Source organism: Physcomitrium patens, chromosome 18 (genome assembly GCF_059467195.1).
Source record: "Physcomitrium patens ecotype Gransden chromosome 18, ASM5946719v1, whole genome shotgun sequence".
Taxonomy (NCBI): Eukaryota; Viridiplantae; Streptophyta; class Bryopsida; order Funariales; family Funariaceae; genus Physcomitrium; species Physcomitrium patens.
The window spans coordinates 10,272,743-10,291,561 of record NC_143427.1 but is presented as its reverse complement, the minus strand read 5'-3'; the positions used below and the strand labels follow the sequence as shown (position 1 = coordinate 10,291,561).

The 18,819-nt window shown below is 41.7% G+C and overlaps 4 protein-coding genes across 5 annotated transcripts; 3 read left to right on the top strand and 1 right to left on the bottom strand.

Moving 5' to 3' along the window:
- Positions 1 to 3,184: 3,184 nt before the first annotated feature.
- LOC112295479 (uncharacterized) lies at positions 3,185 to 8,117 on the top strand. Of its 2 annotated transcripts, none has more exons than XM_024547149.3 (13): positions 3,185 to 3,687; positions 4,258 to 4,392; positions 4,557 to 4,623; positions 4,957 to 5,095; positions 5,480 to 5,602; positions 5,994 to 6,078; positions 6,304 to 6,387; positions 6,603 to 6,662; positions 6,887 to 6,927; positions 7,081 to 7,146; positions 7,298 to 7,357; positions 7,533 to 7,584; positions 7,772 to 8,117. In XM_024547149.3, exons 1-13 carry the CDS (start codon positions 3,486 to 3,488, stop codon positions 7,858 to 7,860), a joined length of 1,203 nt encoding a protein of 400 aa, XP_024402917.1. In that variant the 5' UTR covers positions 3,185 to 3,485; the 3' UTR covers positions 7,861 to 8,117. The 2 variants fall into 2 exon arrangements, with proteins under 2 accessions (XP_024402917.1, XP_024402916.1); XM_024547148.3 differs by having other exon boundaries at positions 5,991 to 6,078.
- A 382-nt stretch (positions 8,118 to 8,499) lies between these two features.
- Positions 8,500 to 10,861, top strand: LOC112295480 (U11/U12 small nuclear ribonucleoprotein 25 kDa protein). Its single transcript, XM_024547150.3, has 4 exons — positions 8,500 to 9,296; positions 9,866 to 9,971; positions 10,152 to 10,251; positions 10,448 to 10,861. Exons 1-4 carry the CDS (start codon positions 9,095 to 9,097, stop codon positions 10,538 to 10,540), a joined length of 501 nt encoding a protein of 166 aa, XP_024402918.1. The 5' UTR covers positions 8,500 to 9,094; the 3' UTR covers positions 10,541 to 10,861.
- A 1,614-nt stretch (positions 10,862 to 12,475) lies between these two features.
- On the top strand, positions 12,476 to 14,772 carry LOC112295303 (uncharacterized). The gene is made up of 6 exons (XM_024546674.3): positions 12,476 to 12,553; positions 13,046 to 13,110; positions 13,348 to 13,373; positions 13,583 to 13,757; positions 13,958 to 14,097; positions 14,229 to 14,772. Exons 1-6 carry the CDS (start codon positions 12,511 to 12,513, stop codon positions 14,317 to 14,319), a joined length of 540 nt encoding a protein of 179 aa, XP_024402442.1. The 5' UTR covers positions 12,476 to 12,510; the 3' UTR covers positions 14,320 to 14,772.
- A 416-nt stretch (positions 14,773 to 15,188) lies between these two features.
- On the bottom strand, positions 15,189 to 18,118 carry LOC112295302 (zinc finger protein CONSTANS-LIKE 7). Its single transcript, XM_024546673.3, has 2 exons — positions 16,582 to 18,118; positions 15,189 to 16,449 (listed from the first exon to the last, which is right to left on the bottom strand). Exons 1-2 carry the CDS (start codon positions 17,501 to 17,503, stop codon positions 15,932 to 15,934), a joined length of 1,440 nt encoding a protein of 479 aa, XP_024402441.1. The 5' UTR covers positions 17,504 to 18,118; the 3' UTR covers positions 15,189 to 15,931.
- Between the last annotated feature and the right edge of the window lie 701 nt (positions 18,119 to 18,819).

The following is an 18,819-nucleotide window of genomic DNA, read 5'->3' as shown; positions in this document are numbered from 1 at the left end:
GCAAAAACTGAAGTTGCTAAGATTTTGCATTTAAAACGGATCGCAGATGAAACACCTGATGGCTTCAATGATGCACCTAGAATTACAAGAGTTCCTATTAATGAGGCTCAGAATGCACCTGCTCAGATTGCAGTGCCATTGACTACAATACCTTAAGTTATAACAACAACAACTAAAAGAACTCGTGGACCAGATAAGCAACCACGTAAGAAGAAAGCTATAAAATTAACTAATCTTGGTATTATTTTTCAAGAAATTGCCACTCATCTTGCAGGACTACCAATTCATGATGATATATCCATGCATAATGTACCTTCAATTCTTATGAAAAATAATCTTGGAACTGGAAGAAATAAGAACAAGTTGAATAAAGAATTATCTATTCTGTATTGTGCTACAGATGATATTTGGGACAGACCATCTATTACGGTAGATGAATTATTTGCATATATGATTATAGAAGCCCTTTCTTGTGAAGAAGACGATCCTGAACCTCAAACCATCGAAGAGGGGATGCGTCGCTCTGATTGGTCAAAATGGAAAACTGCTATTGAGGAAGAGTATGCCTCTTTGCGTAAGAGAAAAGTCTTTGGTCCAATTGTAGACACTCTTACATCTCGCCCTGTGGGATATAAAATGGAATTAATATGCAAGCGAGATGCTCAAGGCCAAATAACTCGCTATAAAGCTCGTCTTCTTGCTTAAGGATTTTTTCAACGATTTGGCATTGATTATGAATCCACATATTATCTAGTCATGGATTCAATTACATTTCGATATATTATTGGAATGACAGTTCATGCCACCCTTGAGATGCATGTGATGGATGTAGTTACTGCATATCTATATGGTTCTCTTGATGCAAATATTTATATGAAAGTTCCACCTGGCTTAGAAATAGGAACTCCAAATCAATCCGCTCCAGGAAAATATTGTGGTATTAAATTATGTAAGGCCTTGTATGGTTTAAAACAATCTGGATGAATGTGGTATCAACGTCTTCGAGATTATTTAATTAAAAATAATTTTATAAGTGATCCACTAATCCCTTGTTTGTTTATCAAATGAGATAAAACTGGTTTTGTGATCATCGCTGTATATGCTGATGATCTTAACCTAGTGGTCATTACATCTGCATGTGTTACAACTACAAACCTACTTATACGTGAATTTTAGATGAAAATGCTAGGAAAAACAACTTTCTGCATTGGTCTTCAGATTATGCATCTTACAGATGGTAGCATTTTTCTCTACCAACTAATGTATATTAGACGAATTTTGCAAAGATTTAATATGAATGATGCTTATCCATTGTCCACACCAATGGTTGGACGTGGTCGTGATGGTCATGATCCATACCGTCCATGCGAGGAGGAGGAGGAAATATTGGGAGACCAATATCCATACCTCGTAGCGGTTGGAGCACTTTTGTATTTAGCTACATCTACAAGACCAGATATTGCATTTGCTGTTAATGTTCTTGCAAGACATAGTGCACGTCCAACACTACAACATTGGAATGGTATCAAATATTTATTACGTTATTTAAAAGGTTTTGAAGACTTGGGATTATATTACACAAAATCTGCAGATTCAAAATTGGTTGGATATTGTGATGCAAGATATAAATCTGATATTGTAACAACTAAATCTCAAACAAGATATGTATTTTTAAGACATGGAGTTGCAATATCATGGAAATCAATGAAACAAACAATAACTGCAACTTCATCCAACCATGCAGAAATTATTGCCTTACATGAAGCATCTCGAGAATGTATTTGGTTGTGATCAATTGATAAATTCATTCAAACAACCTGTAGATTTTCATATGATGATTCTTCAACTATCTTGCATGAAGATAATAGTGCTTGTATTGCACAGATGCAAGTTGGTTTCATTAAAGGCGACAGGACAAAGCATATTGATCCAAAGTATTTTAGTTATACTCATGACTTGATTACTGATCAAACACTTATAATTAAGAAAATTGAATCTACAAATAACCTTGCTAATCTCTTCACCAAAGCTCTGCCATTAAGCAATCATCGTCGACTTACTTATGGCATTAGTATGCAGCGACTTACTTTTTTTGAATAAGAAAGTTAAAGAGCTCTTTAAATAATTAAAGAAAATGATGTTGTACTCTTTTTCTTTCATCTATGGTTTTGTCCTTAAATAAAATAAGGTTTTCCTAAATAAGGTTTTAATGAGGCAACAATTCTTGATCTTACAAGATCACAGAAAAGTATAGATCATAAATCTATATAAATTTTATATTATATAAATATTATGATGAGCGAAGAGGAGTGTTGAGATCATTAAATGTAGCCAACGCTCTCCATAATATTTACTGTAGACTATAGTAATTACTGTAGCTACAGTATTTAGAGTCTAGTGGAGAAGTATTGTTCATCCTCTTATCTTCTCTCTTCTTGTGTACGAGATACAACCAGATCAATAGATTTTTGTGTGTGTGAAGCTCTCTCTCCTTAGAAACCCTTGTGTGTGTATGACTTACTACTACTCTTGTGTAAGTATGACTTACTATTACTCTTGTGTCTTTCTAAACATTCTCAATAGTGATTACTTGATTTCATTTCTCTCACTTGTATTGTGGTTGTTCCTCCTGATTTTTACCAATTGCTTATTCCACTTCACACCACCTATTATAAGCAATTCTTAATTGAGGCCATCTTATAATTGGGGTTGAAGAGTGAAATTTACTTTCACAAAAATGAATGGAGTTGTCAATATTACAATGCTCCAAAGATTCAATGATTTTGCATTTGGTTCAAAAACATAGTCCATGATCTCATGCAAGTCTTATTAGAGCCAACTATTGTAACTACAAAAATATACTAAATCTATGCTTCAAAGGTTTTACTAGGATCCAAAAGGTTTTAACTACTGATCCACATTGCCCCAAATTAATACAAAAAAAGAAAAAGAAAAGAAAAGCATGACCGCATTACACACCATGTTCTACTATATAATAGAATGTTCAGTTCCCTGTTCCCCCTGGTTCTCATTCTCTCCCGTGCACGTTCCCAATGGGATTGACACCTGCACACATACCCGTATTCCCCAAGCAGCGGTTCCGGGTATTAGAGCCGGGTGGGAAGGCCGGGTACCGGGCTTTTCGAGAAAGCCAGTTTCTAAGTTCGTAAGGAGGGACATGGTTTTGAATGGCAAGGAAGGCCGATGGTTCTGTTCGCGAATGGCTTTCGCCTATCGTTGCAATTCCTCGTTACTCAATTGGCTTTTTGTTTGTTGCAGACGAGTGTGGACCCCTACGAGAGGTTTTAGTTGGAGGGCGATTGTTGTGGACTGTGCGAAGTTTCTTCAGAGAACAATTTGACGGGTTGAATTGAAAGGCCATGGGTGTCTAACTGCAGACGTTACAAAGGCTCCTTTCGGCCGGTGCGCTACCCTTTTGATGTTTCGATTACGTGTTTCTTCGAAGCGGAACGCACTCAGCAGTGATGGTCTACACAAATCCACCTGTGCCTCGGATTCCGCTCCGATTTGAGGAGACGAGAGTGCCGGTATGGAAGATGAACTACTACTACCAGTATGTGCCTTTGATACTGCCATGGCTGCTGCCTTCAGCCATGTTCTCCATTGTGGTGGCAGCAGTTCATGCTTGGAAGACGGATTCCCTGCAATTTGCTTTCCTGTTTGTCGGTAAATATCTACGCCGGTGTGGGTTTTGTTGTTTATTATTTATTATTAGAAGAATGCAGGAGATGTATGGCTCGTTTCCAAACATGCCAGTCCACTATATCCTCTTTTTCTTTCTTTCTTTCTTTCTTTTTTTTCTTTTTCTTTTTATTTTATTTTGTTGTTGTTGTTGTTGTGTGTGTGTGTGTGTGTAGAGTGATCTGTCCCTGTTATAGTCGTTTTTGAACTATGTCCAATTCAAGTTGGACATTATGCATGCCTAACAGCTGGTCTGGTTCTGTTAAATCACTCCACTGTTTGTGGGAGATGGCATTTGGGAGTTGTTTCCGGAATTAAATCGAGACAATATAAGCTTAGGGTTTTCTGATTGTGGCAACAAAACGTTTGGTTGCTCTTTCGATTGTTGGAGAAGATGAATTCTGCTTTTGAACTTTGGAGACGACTGATGCAGTGGCTGTTGAACTCTTGCCTAAGGAAAGCTAACTTGGAAATGTAAGGACATTAATTGGTTTACTTTTTTAGAGATGGGAATTTTTTATATTTTCGATAATGTATTCACGATTTTTTTCGCAGTTTTGCCACTTGCTATTTGGATCGTCATTCTCAAGAGCTGCGCAAAGCAGCTGCATGATCCTGTATTTGCCCCGTCATTTGTTACAGCCGTGGTTATCACAGACATTGTCACCTTTATCGTAGTTCTTCGTCCTGGTAAGGTTCCTTATTTCTGTATTTGCGAAGGTTTATTTATATTATGTAATGTACCCAGACTTGCACGAAGGTTTGGTCAAATCATTTGGTTGCAACTGTTGCAAGTACCAGAATTGACTATTTGTCTTCAATCAGTGTCTGGAACTCAAAACATCTTGTTGCAGCCATTAATGCAGGGTTGGAGGTGGCATTTGCTTTTGGAGCTATCACCTTGCTGGTTTTGTATTGGAGGTTAGTTATTCCTCCAGATACTGCTATCTATCACGGTGTTACTCATTTTTCGATCGAGTTTGGCTTCAGTTCTTGCATGCAAGTATAGATTTCAAAACCCTCAATTTGTAGTCAAGTTCAGATCATCGAAGTCTCTCTTTTATAATGTATCGACAAACTTTTCTTCCTATGAATGAAACAACTTATTTCATTTTGGTACAGGAAATAGTCTCCATCTTATTTAGGTCAATTATGGGCAGACATCATGCTTATTCTACCTAAGCATTTATTGTAGGATGTTTTGCCTAGATGTTAGCTATGTAGATGATTTTGTGACTTCATAACTGAGTGCAGGGTCATCCACAGCGACCCAGGTAGAGTCGCATTTTCTGTAGAATCAAGTGCATGCATTGGTGAGCAAGACAGAACAATTAATCCTCAACCTGAAGAAATTCCTCCCTTAGAAGGATGGAATGAAGACAACCTTGAGGGGGTGAGTTATTTTCAGGCTCAACAGGTGTTTCATTGCGAAGCGGCTCTGTTTTGTTTCATTATTAATTTCATACTTATTATTATTGTTTTCTTCTTCGTTCTCTGGAGTCGCAACTCGAATTTACATCTTCATCAAGAGTGGTTAAAGTAACCCCAAAGATTTTCTGGATGTATATCAACCATACTTCCGAGAAGGCTTCCGAGAAGAGCGTAATTTTTCTATGTGTTAATATCGCGTCTTGAATCTGTATTGTATATCATTACAACCGCCTTATGTGTTAGCAAACAGAGCCCTGTTACTACTGGGAAGGTTAAAAATTTTAGCTGAAGAGGATACCCGTATATTCATGCATATATTCCGATTAACACATGAGTCCTCGAACAGGAACCGCTTAAAGCAACGGACCTTGAAACTGGAGAATCTCACCAAGCGCTGGAAAATTCAGTAACTAATGAAGTGACCGAAGGTGGCGTACACGCCCCAGAAGCACATTCGCTCAAGCCATTGGTATTTTCAATTGGCTTGGCTTGTCGAAATTTCTGATCTTCTGGACCAACAATGACTTAAACTATCAGGGGTACCTCATCTATATCGTAGATCGCTGCCGATTTTCGTGGATGCAGTCTCTCCATCTATATGCAGCATAAATACTGGCACTGGTCATCAATATTTGGGGTTTGAGCGGTTGACACACTGCTTCCCAAATTTTATGAATCATTCAAAAATTCAAGCCATTTGCCCTTGTAATTGTCATTGTTTTGTCACGTTATAGCAAACTGATTGATTTCATAAGGTACTTTTGAGGCGGAATCTGGAATATTTTCAAGTGTAACAGTTCTAGCATCTTATGTATTTGTGTAATGATTAATGTTCCTTACAACTATTGTTTGTGTAGCAGCCAGCACGTTCAAGATATTGTCGGAAGTGCAATGCATTGATTGACCATTTTGATCATCACTGCCCTGCTATAAAGAATTGTGTTGGTAAGCTTTTGGATGTACACACTTAAATTACTGAATTGTGCAATGTAGGAGCATTTAAGACATCAAAATTTCAATCAATCTGATTGCAAGCGCGAATTTAAGTGAGCATCATTCTGTAGATTATGACTGACGCCCGAATACATTTCATGAAGTAAAGGTTTTTATGTTGAAAGTGTTATCTTCTCATATTCTGAACTACGTACATGGTTGGCGGATTGTTCCCAGGTCGCAAGAATCATGTTCTTTTTTTGGGCGCTCTCACAGCTTTCATCGTAGCGGAGGTGCTGTACGTCCGATGCTGCTTCAAATGTGTGCTCTCCGGTTATCTCTACCTTTCTCAGAACAAATATGTGCATATATAAGTGTGTTCTTGAAAGTGTTGCTTGACATGAGTGTACCTCATAGCACGCTGAAGCTCTATGTTTCTCAAGTTTTTATTCCTAATCTGCAACCTGCATTGTTGAATAGCCAGATCTATAGATTAGTAGTGGTCTAATGACCTTTCTCTCGTGGTTACGACTCAGATTTTGAGTATCTTAACCTCCTAGCCGTTGCGAAAGATGTGCCATCGTCAACTCCTATTGGTGAGTGCACCTTTGATTCTTAGATTGTGTGTATTTCCAGACCTTGTTAATCCTCCATTTATTTTAAGCATTAATCATACACATAGCAATTGTGGCAAGTTCCACTAGGATGCCTCTGGTCAGTTCACATGTTCGTTACTTCGTTACGCAAATATGTACCTTCTATTTGAACATGTCATTTGTGAGCGGAGCTACTTTCATCACTAGGGAAGTTTTTGTAACAGGGCTTCGAGGGCTGGAGCATGTATGGCTCATTTCCTGTCAGGTAACAAACTTCTGTCTTTTGAATTACAGAAGTCCAGGAGGAAACGTTAGTTTTTTAGTGTCTGTGGACGATGCATTTTGACTTTGTAGGGATTGTCGACGCATCAATAGTCATTTTATATTAATAATGAGATCTTCCGTTTAATCTATTCAGGTGATGAGCACAGTGCCGTGGGTAACCATCTCAGCTGTTTTCGCTGCATTCCAAGCCTTTTGGCAGGTACACGACTGAGATTTTCGCCACCTTCTCCAGAGTTGTTACTTCGAACGTTTGCTGTACTTTTGATCGATTCAATTACTACCGTCAAAAAACATGAGTGTAATAGAAATTGGAAGTCTGATAGTATCTGCATTGTCATTTACTTCTTCAGGTGCTCCTGCTGTTGTTTCACGTCTACTGTGCTTCAGTTAATCTCACAACAAGTGAATGGGTAAGAATCTTTTGAAATGGCCAACAGCGCAGATTCGGATCTTTGTTTCGTAACCCAAATATGGATGACAGCCAGAATATCACGGCATGTGTGGTGTTGGTTTATGTTAAGCACCTCTAATTATGTATATTATAAGATTTTTTTAGGTGCTAATTTGCTTCTACAAACTATGCAGATCAAGTGGGAGAGATATCCATACCTGTACATCGAGCTACCCGTTAGTCCTGGTCAGAAATTTTTCAAACGCTCTCATGACCCATAAGTGCATAAATATTGGTCACTATATACATGTACTAATCACGGCTCTGGAAGTGGTTGAGTTAATGTATGATTCCTATCAAAGATCAGATTATCAATTGCATGACTAGTTCTGAAGTGGGTGTTTCATTTGACCACTTCTTATGAATTGTGCAGATCGACCATATAGAAGCAAGAAGTTTGTGAATCCGTACGATCAAGGAGTTTTCAACAACCTCAAGCAGTTCTTTCGATCACGAGTCTAGTGACAGTTATAGTGATTGGTTAGGTGTTTCCTTGATGTAATTGTTCAATTGGGCAGTTTTCACATGTAATATTTTACAAGTAGGAAGGATAAATTGACTTGGGCAATTAGTCTCCCTTTTACTATTTAAGATGATACGTCTCTTCAACCAATTGCTTGCTATCACCGCAAATAGCCACTCATTGTGTAGCTACAAGCTGCTACAAGAAAACAAATCAGAATAATTGTTGCTTCTCTGCCTGCTTTAGTGGTGAAAAACATTGCATTTTTTGAGATACGTGTGAAGTTCGGTTTATTTCAACAGGTTGGCATAACGGTCAAGCATCACTGGAAACGCACTATCGTCCCAACTTCATGGGATCCTCTCACTGTATCTCTTCACCCATTTCAACTTTGAGATAATACACGTATTTGGTTGAACACACCTCACGCCATTTAATGTTGAAGATTCTAAATATGAAAAAGGTTCGAGATGCTTGGGCTTAATGTGAAAAAATTCAGTGTGTCATGATTTAGAATTTGGGGTTTTCTAGTGAGAATACAACTTTCCAATCTCGGACAGGGTCTCGTGAACTTGCTCTGTGTTCAGAGCAGCAAGATCTTGGTCGCCTGCTCAGTGATGCAACCTGCTTGTGGCAGCACCCAACGGTAACCATGATATGTTGCACTTCCTCCTGCGCGGCAGTGTGACTGCGCAATCTGAATGTAGCCGTTCACCCCGTGGTGGCAGTTCTCCATCACCTGGCCCTACAACCGTTTTGCCCTTTGTCTCTATTTATCCTGCAAAATTCTTACAGATTATAGTAATCTATGATTTTAAGACTCTCATCCATCCCGTAGTCGATTACCTATTCATCATCATTTACACCTGCAGTGAGTGACGTTAAGAATTGAATCTTCTCAAGGTTCTGGGTTTCGGTTTATGCTCCCGGCTCCGGGAAACCTCTCAGTTGACGGCTTGGAATACGATGCGTTGGCCTTCCTTTACTTCACTTCCATCCCTTGTGGCGGATTTGGAATGTTCAGGGCTAGATTTCGGGATTATGGGTTGTTGGATTGTTGGATTGTTGTTTGTGGTGAGAATTTGACAAGAGAGAGCCGGTGGGGAATTGATTTAATTTCTGCCTCCAAGTTGATCGAACTATGAGGTTAGAGAAGACTGTTTAGGGTCTCGCCCCTTTTGTTTGAGTTTTGCTGCGCCGAGAGTTGTTGGAAGTCTTTTTGTAACTTGAAGGATGTTGGGTATTATGAGAGGCGATTTGGGGACTTATTTCAGGAGGAGCCAGTTTGAGCCTTTGGTATCCACGTTGCTAGACGATCCAATTTTGGCTGATGTGCCCAAAAATGCTACGGTGGCGGACATTGACACCTTGATTGGGGTGGAGCTCGGGAGTGCCATGAAACTATCCATTCTCAAGCTTGACGGCAGCCACCTTGGTATCCCCTTCTCTACCTTGTTCCTGGATTCTTCTTTGGAGTAATTTAGATTCGTATCCATCATCGAAAAGCCAATTTCGCGATTGTAGACAACTGACACATATGTTTGCAAATCATACACTGTAGATACATTCGCCCACAAGTAGAACACCGAAATTCTCCATAATCATGCTTCACAAACTCATTGACATTGAATATGGAATTGAATGAAATGTGCGGAAGGGCTTAGATCAGAATCCGAATTTTGTCTCGGTCATAATCCCTCCCAGAACTGTCTGCAGGCTTAGGAGCTCCACATTATAAATTTAGGTTGGGACGCCATTTTTCAGGAATAGAAGATCCGTGTGAAAGTTTCTGATGCGCTGCTGTGGCTGAGATTGTGTTTTGAAATAGTCTTTCATTGCCCATGATCGTAATCAGACTTGCATCACCGTAGTTCTATAGTGTTGCGGAACATGTTTTACAAGTAGCTACTCCGTTGACGACGCCGCATCGAGATCGTATTCGCGTCAGAATCTATGTGCAAATTCTCATGTTTGAAGATCTGGTTGGACTTGCTTTGATGCCAGAGGTGGCAGTGCTGAACAATGCCAAAGTTAGGGATTTGAAGCAAGCAGTCATGAAGTACGTTGACTTCCAGGAGCAGTCGCATCTTGGCCAAAGACACATTTCATGGTCAGTAATAAACCTGGGTTTGCTTGATACGATATGCGTCGTTGTGAGAAATTCTTGCCCTTCAGATCTGGTCTTGAACCTAGCCTCTCAGCAGATGTGAAAAGAAGTTGCGGAGTTGTTTCAAGCCTTAGGTTTCAGTTGCATGAAGAGCTCAGTGTTTCCTACTCGCTCGTATCGCAGGAAGCATGTATGGGACCACTTCTGCTTGAGTTATGGAAAGGAGAAGCTCTTAGATGACGATGCTCGACTTCATGATTTTGGAATTAGAAAAAACGACGAGGTATGGATTAGTGGAGATCATCAATAATGCCGTCCTCATCAATCTACTTTTTAGTTTTAGGTTCGGGTTACTTTCGTTTAATGGCTCGGTTCAGCGTATCTTCTCCATTGATATTTTCACGTTTCTGAAAATCTGTATACTATAGCAATCCATCTATATCCTCACCTTCTAACTTCAAAATTTTCTGAGAATGCAGCTTAGGTTTGAGCACCATGTAGCGACGAGAGAGGAAGGCCGTCACTCGCGTGCCAAGAAACGCCGCTTCTTCCATGGCCTCCGCAAAACTTGATTTGCATATGTGCTGTATTCATCGTTGTCTGTAGCCACCTGGTAACTTGTGCACACATTGGCTTCAATCTATGATTCACTACTTGTGAAAAGAGAGGTCTGGCGTCGAAAATGGTTCCGGGCACAACAATAGTGGTGATTATAATGGAGCGTCAGACTTCTACTGGAGTGTGGTAGTCACAGTTACGCCTAAAAGTTGGAGAATGAATGCTTGGTATTATAGAGCAATCTGTTTTTGTTGTATTGATCCGGGCACAGTTTCAGCCCTCTTGGTCTGTATAAAGTGATAGTTGGGATCTGGTTGTCCCTGGGTTCTGCATCAGTATTTGAGCTCCTTGTCTAACATGTTGAAAGAGGATGTTACCTTTTGTGTCTCGACTTGTTGACTGTTTATTCAACATCCGGCAGGAGCGCCTCTGTCTAAAACCTTCTCCCATTGTAGTCAATTAGCAGTTCTTCACACTTAATGTGTTTGTATGTATCCTCACAATGTATACTATTACGTTTTACCCATCTGCTTGCGTGTAGCATTCATAACTAAAGACCCCCACAAAGTTTTTGTCAAATCACCATTAATGCCTGCTATGGGCATCACCTGCCCCAATCCATCCTGCCACTCTTTGCTCATCTATTGATACCTAATTGAGTTGAGGTGAAATAAATAATTCTTGCTCATTGCAATGATGCTCTTGGTATAAATTGGTTCCCTCTTTCTTCAGACGCAAAGTGTATTTGGCAGGTCTGGCAGGTCCTTCAGTCCATGAGCAGCACGTTTGATGCTGCTTGTTCATCTTTGTGAAGCTATTTGGTGTATCAAAGTGAAGCATAACATATAATATATTTGTGCAATGTTAAAAATAAAAAGATCGTCATGCAAGTTATCTAATTACTTCTTTTATTTAGTGGATGAATAGAAAGAAATAGGTTCTCTTCTCTACTCTCATCTTTCTATACAATTATAGTTTGTACCAAAAATATTATATTATTTCTTTTTCCAAGATTAAGAAATTATTTTGGATTTTTTTAATTGTATTCTTCAATATGGTTGCCACCTCCTATTGTAATATTCTTTACACTGCACTAGAATAATTGAAAGAATTTGTTAATGTGAGGTTGATTGTGAATTTACACAATGATGTGATGGTGAATGGTTAAAAATGCCATCTTTTACTATTTTTACACAATTATCTCTCTTCTTTTTCACATGTCCTTACACTTTTTTTTTAACATATTGTATAAAAATAAAATAAAATAAAATAGCATTTAATAGCTTACTTAGAACCATCAAAGGGAAAAACACGTTTTCATTTACCAGTTGTAATGTTTAACCAAAATAACAATTGAGAACACATCTACATATATAGACACAAAATAATAAATGAAATCAGAAAAAAAATTGGAACATCTATGATTTTAACCACTATATTTTCACCTTTGACAAAAGCTACGTACGTAAAAAGTTGCAAATACATTTATGCATTTCTTAGAGCAAACGAAACACCGATGATTCTACGCAGTCCATGCTAATTAAGATACCACTAATCATTCACCACTGATTGCTAACTCTACACCCGATCAGATTCTGCACACCACCTTCAGATATCCAAAATCTATCCCATCCAAAGGCGGCGTAGAAAATCGTTCAGAACATGCCACCGCATATCCAAGTGATATCAACAAACTTCAACGATGGGTACAACGTGGCTAAAACGGCAGAAGAGGTTGGACATGGTTGTGGTGCATTTTTACAAGGAAAACGTAGCTGGTCGAGAGATTTGTGAAGGAACCCAATGCCCAGTGTTGGCACACTTCGCCGTTCACTGTTCAAAGGATAGAGCCCTGTTATCCAAAACTGTCACCTTTGGCCAATTGTGTGATCTGCCGTTGGTGGAGCGAGACAGCGAGAGAGGGAACTGGGCTTTTCGTCGTTGCTGTTGCTGGGAGCTTGCATGCTGCTGAGAGACGAGAGCTATGGCGGCTCCTGCTCTCCTGACGCCACTTCCATCATGCGCAGGTGACACTCCCAAGACCCTGTTTCTGCACTTCCACACTTCACGAGGATTTGTGGCTGAATTTCAAGAGAGTTCGTTGTTGCAGCGCTTTGCATGCGTGTTCCACTTTGTGCCTCTGTTGTAATCGGTCGTGTGTTTGGTACATTACTTTGAGCGTCTTGTATAGGGCTGTCCGTGACTTGAATCTTGTGGGTATAGCGGGTGCTGGATTGTCGAGGCTTTTGAGTTTATTGCGATTATCTTCGCTTATTTCGGGGGTAGTCCCTGTGTTCGAATCTGCCTTTCTCGAGCACACAATTGCACTGTCGAAGTAACTGTGCAGAGCGGTTCAACTCACATCACGAGCAGAATTGGATTTTTAAAAAGAGTAATTGGATTGAACCAAATCTCAAGAGGGTTAGTGATTCGCAACCATGCGGAGAATATCATTTTTGTAGATTGTGGATGTGTACTTTCAGCTGGGGTTTAACGTTGCTTAAATGAGAGAAGCGCAGGGCTTCAGGTCGAATTTAATGGAGCGGGTAGCTTATGGCGGACGTTGAAGTGCCCAAAGCTCAAGGTTTGAGTTCATTTACTGTACTTCAGATATTCTAACAATTTCAATGAAAACCAATTGCTAAAATTCCGCGTGGCTGTTTCCGTAGCTGGACATCTTCATTATAAACCCTAGGCCTGATGTTAATACTAATACATACTGTTAGGTTTTAAAAAACAATGCAAGAATAGGGTTAGCTGATTAGGAAACTATCGTCACTGTATGATTAACTGGCGACTTCGTGTGTCTCTGGGTTTTCAGGGCACTAGGCTTCGAGTTAACACAAGGTGATCTTCGTGTACGCTTGACCCTTTGCTGTCCCTAGGTAATCTATTACATGAAATGATTCAAAGTTTTTTCGTATTTTTTATATCAACTTTCTTAGTGACGTCCGCAAATTATATTACACAAATGTAAGAGTACGGTTGTCAGCTAGTTTGAGCTCACTGAAGTTGACCGTGAGGGTGTTATTTATTTTATTTTTTTTGCCATGTAGAGCAAGTATTAGGGTTGCAGAACCTGGTAGACAACATGGACAGCAGAGATCAAGGGTGGTTACCAAGGCCGTTCCTGTTGTTGTATCTGCTGCTGTAACATTGGTGGTAGTGGGGGCTGCTGTAGTGTCTATATTACGGAAGGAAAAGTTGCCGGTTCTACCAGAAATCTCCAGGGTAAGCCAGTAATACCTTATCAACTACCTCAGTGGCTACTAGTGTAAGGGGCTTTTAGCTGTTTGCATCAATCACAAGCGAGATCCATCAGTATTCAAGGTCTGGTTATGGTAGAGTCCCCAGTTGGGATTTCAGTATCTACCCGACAGTTCAGGTCATATGTGGTATGCAGCCTTATTTGTGGAACTGTTGATCTGCAGGTGGAATGTGAAGAATGTAAAGGCTCAGGAATCTGTCCAGAATGCAACGGGGATGGGTTCTTGATGAAGAACCTGTCTAAAGATGCTGCAGCGAAGGCACGAGCTTCTGCTAAAGACGCTGCCACCCGCTACACTGCTGGGTAAGTGTCTGATCTCAATCAAAGAGCTGAGTCGTCAGGATGCTAGTGAGCCCATGAACCCATTATTGTTACCAGCATTTTAGGTTCAGGATGGTGAAGATTTTTGACCCGTCCTCTCTACTTTGTGACAGGCTGGCGAAGAAGTGGAGTTACTGTGCAACATGCTCAGGTGGTCGCGGCTGTCCGAACTGCGAAGGTCGTGGCTGGCTGTCGGAGAAGTAATCCAGAACACGTTATCCAGATATAAAAGAGAGTTCACAGACTTAGTAGCATTATATTTTCTGCTGTGCACGCACGACGGCCGCGAAGAACAACACTGGATATGATCATATCTTGTATTAGAACACTTTCCTTCATCTTCCGAAAACATGCAGGCCCTGAATCCTGCGCTTAACCTTTCTCATGAAACCTGTTTGAAGTTTTCCTGCAATTGGTGCATTTTGAGAATCCAGTTACTCAGGTCATACTGAGATTTCGGTCTTAGATCAACCTCTGCCAGATCAGAAATATTGGAAGTCATCATGAAGGAATCTGTGGTCACTGAGCACATTTACTGAGTGCTATCTAGTGGAAGACAAACGCTTTGTCTATGAACCACACCTCTGAATTTTCATTGTGTACCATTTTGTCAGAAATTGATGATACTGTGACAAAGTGATTGCTGATTGATTGTTACCAAGTACAAAGTCGACAGTGCTATTAGCACGATATGACCGAAAGTTTGAGACATTCACACATGAACGTGTTTGACGTATGCAAAACATATGTACAGTGACATATGAAAGATCTAGTTTGTAAGCTTATCTATTGAATAATCATCGGGAGATGTACCAGGGACTTTCTTTACCACACATATAGTTGTATTGAGTAAGTTGTCAACAAGAGGTTTATGGAATGTTCTCAACAGAGTGTAATAGGTACAATATCTGGACTAACAGCGGAGAAAATTTTACACAGGATGTGAGTAGATTTTGTACATGATATAATACAGTTCGATTTACAAGTGCAGCTGACTGACATCTTATTGTGTCGAAATGTAACTCCGTATGCAAGCAATTTATCAACAATGTGTACATTTGGACAAGTGCATGTTGCAGAAGCGATCACCATGTTCAAAACAAATCAGAATTGTTTTCAACAGACAGAAGATCGGCTTTATGCTCAACACTGCAAAAGCAGATTTCACAGATAAAAGATCAAACACCTCTATTCATCCCTATCAGAATTGAAACTCCAGTTCGGAGCCAAAATTGAAACTAAACCATTGGGAACGCTATGGTCGATGCGGACACACCTTCAAAAACCACGTGAGGTGCGGTACCACGTGAATCTGCATGTGACTTGACTACTAGATTGAACCACCGCAGGGTGGCAAAAAAGGTTCACTGCTGCTCCCATACACTACTCATGGGGCACAGCAAAATTTCTTGTAAACCTTCACCTTCGATATTTTTTATCTTGACAAAGCTATCACACTCAGAACACAGCAAAGAAAAACTTTATGATACACGACGCCGCGGCAACCTCCACCTTCAAATACAACTTCGCAAAACCTTCCGCAAAAGGGGTCAAAATTTCGGCTGATATCATCTCGGATATCAACTTGGAAGTCATCCAAGCAACCTCAGGAACCTGTGCGATGCTGCTCCCACAACTGCTAGCGTAGGGGATGTCACATCCGGATGACAACCTGTTGGTTGATATACCAAACTTAACTACAAGAAGGGCCAACTCCACCTGAGCACAGCTGGTTGATCCAGAAAACATGGATAGCGATAGATGAGTGGTGATGTTACACGATAACTGATTCATGTCGACAGATTAAGTTGAGTGGTTACGCACACAGGGCTGTCCTCTTGACAAATCGCCCCTTCATGCGGGGCCGTCGCTCCGCATTAAGCTTGCGCACTTCGTACCGGATCTTCTTCGAGAAGAGGCGAGTTCGTCTTTTCTCCTTGTAGCGGAGCACTCTGGCGTCGCGGTCTCCAGCACTCAGGATGTCATCGACGGTCGCAGCATCCATGTCGGGAACGAGCCCGACGTCGCTGCCAGAAGAGTTGGAGTCTTCGGATGGGGCTAGTTGCGGCATCCTGTAGTCGATCCACGGCTCTCCTCGGTTAGACCAGGCAGTGAGCACATCGGCCAAGTTCAATTGCAACGTTGGTACTCTCTGGGCTTCGTCTTCTCCTTCACGGCAGCACCTGAGCATCTCCTTCGCTTCGCTCTTGATCCTCTCCGCACACATCGGCTCCGACAACTTAGCTTTCATCTTCTGAGCGAAAAACCTGGCAAACGGGCCAGTGATGAACCGGTCGGGCTCTGGTCCAAGCTGACAAGCCTCCAGTGCTGAACCTGTGATCACAAAAGCAATGCCATCAGTCATTCTGTACACAAGAGTAACTCACATGGTCAGCGTGGTTTACAAATGTGCTGCTGATGACAGGCATATAAAATGTTGACAGGATCATTGAATGAGGAATATACCTGTGGTGGCCACCGCATCTCCCTCAAAGGCCTCCACACCATTTTGAAGTGCAAGGTTGAAAGTCATACTGAAATCGTCACTGATGTTCATGTCGGGCACGAAGCTCTCAAATCCGTCCAGTCCAGGAATGTCACCCGGGAAAAAGAATGCGTCTCCTGCAAGATCAATGTTGCTGTCGGCAGGGACCGCTGCGGTAGAGTCCGGCATTTCGGCATCGAGAGTGAAGTTGAATGTATCGGGGACAAGAAATTGGTCCCCATCGTCAAGAACGTTGTGAGTCTGCGCTGCCTTTCCCTTGAAAAAGCCAGAAAATGAGTCTGCTGAAGCCGAGTGATCTCCGGCTTGGAATTCATAGTCAAACGACAAAGTTTCGAAGTCAGAGGAGCAAGGAGATGACTCTTGCTCTGCCGCTGGGGACAGTGACGGAACCTCCTGATTTCCGTCGTTAAGGAATTCATCTGTCTCGAGGAAATCGAACGACTCCAACTCGGCTTTTGCCGCAAATGAATTATCCTCGGACTTGACAACCTTGTGGACCATTTGAGATGATATCTGGGTCAGCCTCTTCAAGTGCTGGGAGTAAGGCCTGCTTGTTCTTGGCCGTTTTCGCGAAGGCAGAACCTGCGCCGGAGATGGATGTTGCTTCTTCGACTTGTGGTGATGGTCACCACATCTTTCCTCCTCCTTAGATGCTTTGGATTTCAAGGGGGTTCCATTCGGTGAGAGACGGACCCTTTCGTGACGGAGAGAGAGTGCATTCGCAGAATGAACCTGGGTGTCGCAGGCGGTGCACAAGTAGGCGTCGTCAGCTGCGCAGAACCAGTGAGCACCCTTGGTGGCACACACATCGCAAGCGCGCGCGGAGCGACCTGCAAAAGCCATAGCAATGGCAACCGAGTTGTTTGCCACCTTGGTTGCCATCCTCACCGACTCTTCGAAATCGATACAATCCTCCACACACGAGCGACGATCGCAAAAAACTTTCTACAGTGACAACTGTTAGGAGTTGAAATCAGAAACCTGAAGACAGACTATTTCCAGCTTCATGAAAATCCTTCGTCGCACCTTCGCACCCTACCTAGTCATGAACTACTACTCGGTCACAACTACCGCTACAAACCTGTGATGTGTGACCCTCTAAGACCTACGAATCCACTGTGCAGTTCAGTTTCAACACGCCAAGTGACGAGACTCCAGAGAGATGACCACGCCGAGTCTTGTTACGAGGCCGGAATCTACTCTCTCCTTCCGCGCACCAATCGATCGCAGCCTGTCCAGAACCTCCAGATTTAGCTCGAACAAATCTTCACCGCATTGAATCTGCACCTGTTCCAAGAAGTTGGAGAGAGCTAGTGCAACAGTGCCTGAACCTGATCTACAGGATTGAACTAGACATCCAGCATAAAATTGGAGAAACTACTGAACATATCGTCAGATTCTCGAGAACTACACTGCACTTGAGTATGTAGATCTTAAATGGGAGAGGGAGAGCGAGAGAGAGAGAGGAGTGGGCAAATCTCTACGGCGGTGTCGTGGAAGGGCTACTGGAGCAGAGAAGATACATACCGTGCTAAGATTATGTAGGGAGTGCGGATGAGCATCACAGCTTTGAAAAGCGAGGAGGGCTATGAACGCGAAAAGGCTGTAGCAGTGGCCTATAATGACGGACCCAATGCCGCTCCTCGGATTGAACTTGGCTGGCCAATCACGTGCTCATGACAAACGCGCATGATTACCGCTCAGATCCTGGCTTATTCCGGGTAAAACATGAATCTTACTAAATTTTATGCTATGTCTTCCAAGTGGGGCCCTCTACTTTTGAGCCTCCTTGGCTCAGCTTTACATATGCATATTTATGCACTGAGGTCACAAGCAGGCGATGTGTTTCCCCCAAGTGTCTACGCTCTCCCCGTTTGATTCTCCTTGTCACTCAATTACACTGTTGAGAAGTGGAATTTTTACTGCACGGAATATACAGTGCTGCAAATATTATCATCACAACCACATGTAACGAAGTTCAGGCATATCCAATTCGTTGGTGTGATGCGCTCAGCCACGAGGGGACTGTTCAATTTGTCGCCATATTGAATTAAACGGGCGGGGGGGTTTCTAGTGGCCAGGGTGTCTTATTGTATTGCTGCAAATTACACGGACTGCAAGTCTGGCTAGTCATGCATTAATCAATAACTAGAACTTACCGTGGTGGTCCACAGTGCACAAGAATACAGCACGGAGTA

Coding starts and splice junctions, on each gene's coding strand:
- LOC112295303 (XM_024546674.3), top strand. CDS start 12,511: ATGGCGGCTCCTGCTCTCCTGACGCCACTTCCATCATGCGCAG. Junction 13,374..13,582: donor AGGCTTCGAGTTAACACAAG/GTGATCTTCGTG, acceptor TTTGCCATGTAG/AGCAAGTATTAGGGTTGCAG. Junction 14,098..14,228: donor GCCACCCGCTACACTGCTGG/GTAAGTGTCTGA, acceptor ACTTTGTGACAG/GCTGGCGAAGAAGTGGAGTT.
- LOC112295480 (XM_024547150.3), top strand. CDS start 9,095: ATGTTGGGTATTATGAGAGGCGATTTGGGGACTTATTTCAGGAGGAGC. Junction 9,972..10,151: donor GGCCAAAGACACATTTCATG/GTCAGTAATAAA, acceptor CTCGTATCGCAG/GAAGCATGTATGGGACCACT. Junction 10,252..10,447: donor GAATTAGAAAAAACGACGAG/GTATGGATTAGT, acceptor CTGAGAATGCAG/CTTAGGTTTGAGCACCATGT.
- LOC112295302 (XM_024546673.3), bottom strand. CDS start 17,503: ATGGCAACCAAGGTGGCAAACAACTCGGTTGCCATTGCTATGGCTTTT. Junction 16,450..16,581: donor AGATGCGGTGGCCACCACAG/GTATATTCCTCA, acceptor TTGTGATCACAG/GTTCAGCACTGGAGGCTTGT.
- LOC112295479 (XM_024547148.3), top strand. CDS start 3,486: ATGGTCTACACAAATCCACCTGTGCCTCGGATTCCGCTCCGATTTGAG. Junction 6,928..7,080: donor TATGGCTCATTTCCTGTCAG/GTAACAAACTTC, acceptor TAATCTATTCAG/GTGATGAGCACAGTGCCGTG. Junction 7,147..7,297: donor CATTCCAAGCCTTTTGGCAG/GTACACGACTGA, acceptor TTACTTCTTCAG/GTGCTCCTGCTGTTGTTTCA.